Source organism: Pteropus vampyrus, unplaced genomic scaffold (genome assembly GCF_000151845.1).
Source record: "Pteropus vampyrus isolate Shadow unplaced genomic scaffold, Pvam_2.0 Scaffold66, whole genome shotgun sequence".
NCBI classification, from domain to species: Eukaryota; Metazoa; Chordata; class Mammalia; order Chiroptera; family Pteropodidae; genus Pteropus; species Pteropus vampyrus.
The window spans coordinates 1,436,655-1,442,490 of NW_011888847.1; the positions used below are offsets into that span (position 1 = coordinate 1,436,655).

The 5,836-nt window shown below is 44.3% G+C and overlaps 1 protein-coding gene across 2 annotated transcripts in view; it reads left to right on the plus strand.

Moving 5' to 3' along the window:
• Positions 1 to 371: 371 nt before the first annotated feature.
• FBXO11 (F-box protein 11) overlaps positions 372 to 5,836 on the plus strand; it is a 75,238-nt gene continuing 69,773 nt past the window's right edge. For both annotated transcript variants that reach the window (XM_011361312.2, XM_011361313.2), the window contains exon 1: positions 372 to 1,053. In XM_011361312.2, coding sequence (XP_011359614.1) covers positions 825 to 1,053 — 229 coding nt within the window. In that variant the 5' untranslated portion in view covers positions 372 to 824. The remainder of the gene's footprint in view (positions 1,054 to 5,836) is intronic.

The following is a 5,836-nucleotide window of genomic DNA, read 5'->3' on the forward strand; positions in this document are numbered from 1 at the left end:
TCCCCCCGCCACCCCGCGGCCCTCCCCCGCGCCCCTGGCCAGCCCCGCGGCGGGGAGGGACCGACTGGGCGAGTGGAGGCTCCGGCGGTGTCAATGGCTCCTCCTGCCACGGAGCAGCAGCAGAAGCAGCGGCGACGGGGCTGAAGAGGAGGTGGAAAGGTTCCTTTAAGGAGGAGGAACGACGACGCCTCTTTTTCCCCCTATCTCCTCCTTTCACACTCATTTCCCCTTCGCTAAGGAGAGAAGGGGGGGAGGAGAGAGAAGAGGCCGAAGAAAGAAAAAATTCCTCTCAGAAATCTCTTTCAGGGGGTGTGGGGGGGAGGAAGAGGGAAAAAAAGAAGCCGGGCGCCCCCTGCTCCCTCCCTCCCTTCTCTCCCTCTCTTCTCCTCCTTCTCCCTTCCTCACCCGCCCGCCCACTACCCCCGCCGCCGGAGACGCCGCTCGGGAGTCGGCGGGACCGGGGACTATCTCCTCAGCCGCCGACGCCGCGCTTTGCCTCGGAAACCCCAGGCGGGCGGACGCCCTTTCTTTCTTTCTCTCGCTCTGCCCGTCTTTCTGTCTCCGTCCCTCGCGGCCGCCCCGCCCGGCGGCCTCGGCCTTCCCCGTGCGTCAGGCCCGCCCGCCCGGCCTCGCTCGGTCTCTGTCTGTCTCCACGGGCCTTTCTCTGGACTCGGGGGCTCGCTCGCCCCTTCAGCCCTTACCGTCTCCCCTTCCCCTCGCCCCCTTTCCTTCCTCCCCCTCTCCCCACCCCCTTCTGCCCGAGAGCTCGCTGTGCGTGTGCGTGTGTGTGTCCCTCCGCCAACGCCGCCACCTCAGCCCGGCAAATGAACTCCGTCCGAGCCGCCAACCGGAGACCCAGGCGAGTGTCGCGGCCGCGCCCGGTGCAGCAACAGCAGCAGCAGCCCCCGCAGCAGCCGCCGCCGCAGCCGCCTCAGCAGCAGCAGCAACAGCAGCAGCAGCCTCCGCCGCCGCCGCAGCAGCAGCAGCAGCCTCCGCCGCCACCACCGCCGCCTCCGCCGCTGCCCCAGGAGCGGAACAACGCCGGCGAGCGGGGTAAGGCCGCGCTCCCTCCCCGCCGCTTGGGCGCCGGGCCGCTTCGGACCAGCGGGGAGGGAGGCTGGGGCGGGCGGGGGCGGCCTGGGCGCCCCGGGGATGAGAGAAGGAGGCTGAGTGGAGGTGGGTCTCCGGGTGCCGCAGTGTCAGCCCGGCTCGGGCCCCGGCTGGCAAGAAAAGCCGCGGCTTCCCCACTCGCCTGGGCTCTCGGTCAGGCCGCGCTTTGTTTGGTTTCGGGGCTCCGCACCCTCTACCCCCACCCATCCCTTTGGCTTGTCGGCTCCCTCACGGATCCCGCAGGAATCTGTTGGTAACTGGAGGGAAGGCGAAGGGTGAGATTTCCCCCTTTTCTGCCGTCTTCCGCTGTTTAGTCGCCCCCTTTCTAATAGGAGGTGGGGGGAACGACTGGGAGTGATCGGGCGGTGGGGTTGGCTGGGGAACTTGTTTTCCCCTTTTTCTCGGTTAGCCTCCCCCTTCCTGTGGAGGAGGGGAGAGGGGGAATCGGAGTGGTCCGTGGTGTTGGCCGAGGAACTTGTTTCCCCCGCCCCACCTCTCTAGTCACGGGGTAGGGGGAGCAGCGACTCCTCTCCCAGCCCCACAGTGTTTGCTGCGCAGTTTGGCTTTAGTTACAGAACCCCTGGGCAGGACCCGTTAAATCGAGACCTTTAAATAAATAAATATAGAATCCATCGGCCATTTCCAGCCCCCCTCCCTTCCGTGCAGTGCAGTTACCCTTCCGCTTTATCGACACCCCTCTCGCTTGTCCTCCCCTAGCGAACCCCCACGCTGCCGTGCTACCCTCCATCTCCTAGTGCGTTTGAACGCCCCTTAGAACTGGCTGTGTGTGTGTGTGTGTGTGTGTGTGTGCGCGCGCGCGCGTGTGTGTGTGGTGTCGTGTCGTGTCCAAGGCCTAGTGAAATGTGTCATTTGGACCCAACTGTGCAGCTCTGTCTGATAACCACCATTGTCTAAGGGCTGAGGCTCCTGGGGGTTGAATTCTTGCTTTACCAGAAATAATGTTCAGTTCTACTTTGACGATATGGTTATTTTGGGAGGTTTATGAGGTGGGGTGTTGCACCTTGGTCTCCAAACGTAACTATTCTCTGTTAATTAGCTGCTCTCAGTGGGAGTAGAGGTCAGTACCATATTTATGTGTACGGTTGTTGTTTTAAGAAGGAGGGGAATTATTAGGAGACATTTTGCGTGTTTTCGTTGTCTGATTAAGGTTAATTTTACATGCGTTGGTTGTCACACCTCCTTTGATTAAAGGAATTGAGATTAAATGCCTTTTAAAATTTATACATTCTTTCTTTAAAAACTGTTTCATTGTTACACTTGATTAAAATACTTATGAAAGGGAGATGATAGTCTGAAAAATAGTTTAAAGGATTTTCACTAGTCACTGTTACAGATAGTCCTTGAGAAAGCAATTTGGTATATGTTGTTTGAAAGAATATGTTTCGAGCCAGTTAGAGAGGTCTTGTGCAACATTATTGGTAAATGTTTTAATGATTTCTTTGATACATTTTTCCTTTTCTTTTTTAATTAAAAATATTTGTAATTCAATCATTTCATTTCACATTTGTATATCAATCAGGGTTCTCTTGTGTTCCATTCAAATAATATTCAATTTTCCTTCCAGAATTGGCACTGTATATAATGGAATTGACAACATTTTTTGAGAAAACAATGGCACTGGATTGAAATCCTAGCATAATAAAGACTATTGCTAGATCTAAAGCTTTTTCAAGATGTACTGATTTGTTAATAACATTAACACAGAATCAAATTCTTCAGTCAAACTTAATTTAGTCTCATTGTCTTTAAATATTCTGAATCTCCTTTTTCACTATTTTGTGTGTAATTTCATTGAGATACTTTCATTTTGGATACTTTTATTCATTTGTGTGAGATTATTGGCTACTGAAGTCTTTGCTTTTGAGTTGACTTGGTTTTTGGCAGTCACATGCTGGAGTGTCAATTTTCTTGTCGTCGATGTCCATAAACTGACTCAAATGTTCATGGATCAGAATTTCAGTATGCACCTAACCAAGTGGTAAATAAGATTCACTATAGGATTGTTGCTTTGCTGCAATCCTAGTAGAAATTGTTCTGGAGATTCTATGTTGGCACAGAGGGGAAAAGAACTGGCTGATTAGTCTTCAGAGAAAATATTATAGATCTTTTAGAGGGCAAATAAATGGCCTCAAAATGAATAAATCATTAAGATGAATTAAAAGACTAAAAATAATATTTTGCTAGCTTTGTGTAAAAATGTCGTTCTTTGAAAATTGACGATTCGATTACATTTTTTTAAAGATACAAGTCACATAATGATCAGAAGTTAGCCAAGAAGAATACTTTTTATTGCAAAAGTTTTATTGAGCATGCAGTCACTATTTCTGGTTTGGATAGGAGAGGTTTTGTTGTTTAAAAATACTCTGTTTCATAATTTTGACAAGGAACTACAGCTAACACTGTGTGTGTGTGTGTGTGTGTGTCTTTACTAACTTAATGGTTCTGTAACTCTTGCATTAGAGTCTTTGATAGAATTACATAATAGTGGATCACACAGCTTTCCAGATAGGGAATTGAAGAAGTGAGCCTCACTGTTTTAAAACGAGTTAATTTGATTTATATATAAATTCACTTATTAAATATAAAGGACGAACTTTTGGCTTTTTAGTGGTAATAAGATAGTTGTAAGATAGTATTTTTTTTTCCAAGCAAAAATTGTCAGAACTAGTTTTTATTTGCTTCTTTGCCCAGGGTTAATTGGTGTAAAACTTTCTTGACACACACACACACACACACACACACACACACACACACGTGTTTGAAGAAGAATGGAACAACCCTACAGAGTGAAATCTTAGGACTTCTCAAAGCCTTCCTTAGAGGAGAATTTCTTACACTGATAGTCCACTAAACATTAGTCTTTTTAGTCTTTTAATTTAAATTCCTGAGTTTAGGATTTCACATACCACTTAAAACTCCACATAGGGACACTGATAATATATTCCAGATTGAGTGACACTGAAAGTAGTATGAGATTGGATTTTTTTATATTTTTCTTTTAAAATGCTAAAAAGATTTTAGCTTTTGCAACTTGTTCAGCTAAATTTATCTTGATACCTATTTGGTCATCTTTTACTAGAACTGTGAGGAAAGTTTACAAATCTGCAGAAGTACTGAGGATTCTGAGCACTTTCAGTTTGTAGTTGTTAAAATCCATTAATTTGAATTGGTAATAATGCATGTGATTTAAAATTCAAAAGTCCCTTTCCTATACCTGTCATCAGCTACCAAATCTTTCTACCTGGAATCAATCACTGTGTTTCTCATTTATTTTTTAGTAAACGATGAAATTTGATTTCTGAAAATCTTGATATGGAAGATAGGTGTTTTGGAAAATAGGTGTAATTTTTGTTCTAATTATCGGAAAAGTCATAAGATTGTTTTGAAGTGCTGAAATTTTAAATGATCATTTTATATCAAGAAATTTAATGAGTGCAATACATTAATGGATTTTGCTATTAATTTCTAGTCTGAAATAATTGTAGAGTAAAAACTTAATCAGTCTCTTTAATTCTCTATTTGTGGGATAGAAGTATCACCGATGACCCTAGAATTAAAGGGTATTTTTTGAAATAATTCAGTGTGTCATATAACATAAAATATAACTGATGGAGCTACATATTTATAATGCGCAGTAGCCAGGAAATGCCTGAGAGTTCTAGTTATTCATGTTAATTATACTTTCTGTGAGATTATTCTAACCCATGATATTTTACTTTCCAGTCCTTTCTACTACTTAGAGAATAAGAAACTTCTGCAACCTTTCTAGATAGAAGAGTTCTTGACAAGGAAAATGATTTTTCCTGTTTAGGAATTAAGTACCATGAAGTACTACTCTCTCATCTGATAGCTAAACCCTCAATAAATGTAAAAAGTATTTACATCCCATAGGAGATACTCTGTGTGTGTGTATGTAGCCTATTTTCTCAAAGCTTAGAAATTATTTGAGGAATAGAAATGGGATAACAATGCTGATGTTAAAGTTCTGCTGATTGGGCCTAAGAGTTGTCCTTGTACTGCTTTTCTCTTTCTTTACTGAAAATTCTGGCAAACCTAAGGAAAGGCCAGCCAGCTTGGAGACCTACCAGGTAAGGCAAGAACCACCAAGTAGATCCTGACCTGTTAGTGAGGACCCTTGGACTTAGCTTTGGCAGAATTCAAGGCTAATGAGTACCTTCTTAGTTTTTTTTTCTTTTTTTCTTTTCTATTTGTCTTAACTTTGAAAATAATCTTTTAAAAAAGAAAAACAGAAAAGAGAAAATAATCTAAAATAACGAGTTATTTCAACTTGTGTTCTCTAATTGTCCCCCTAATGAGGTACTTTTATTTTGCATTTGTCTTGTCCCACTGGTCTCTGAAGGATTGTTTTGGACCTTCCATTTCACTAATTTATCAGCTCTTCAAATTTCATTCTTCCAGAGACTTCTGGTTAATATGTGAGTTTGTTAGCAAGGTACCCCCAAATTGCATTGTTATCCTCTAAAAATAAAACTATGAGGAAGGGAAATATAATGGATGAGACAGGTTGTTTGAGTTAGAACTAGCTAGACCTGGGTTCCAGTCCTGCTATTCCAGTAAAGAGCTCTTTGACAATGGGGCATGGGGCAAGCGATAACCTCTTGGAGCCTTACTTCATTGTCTTTAAAATGGGTACACTATAACTTGCTTTATGGAATAATTGTAAAGATATGAGATAGTAAAGTAC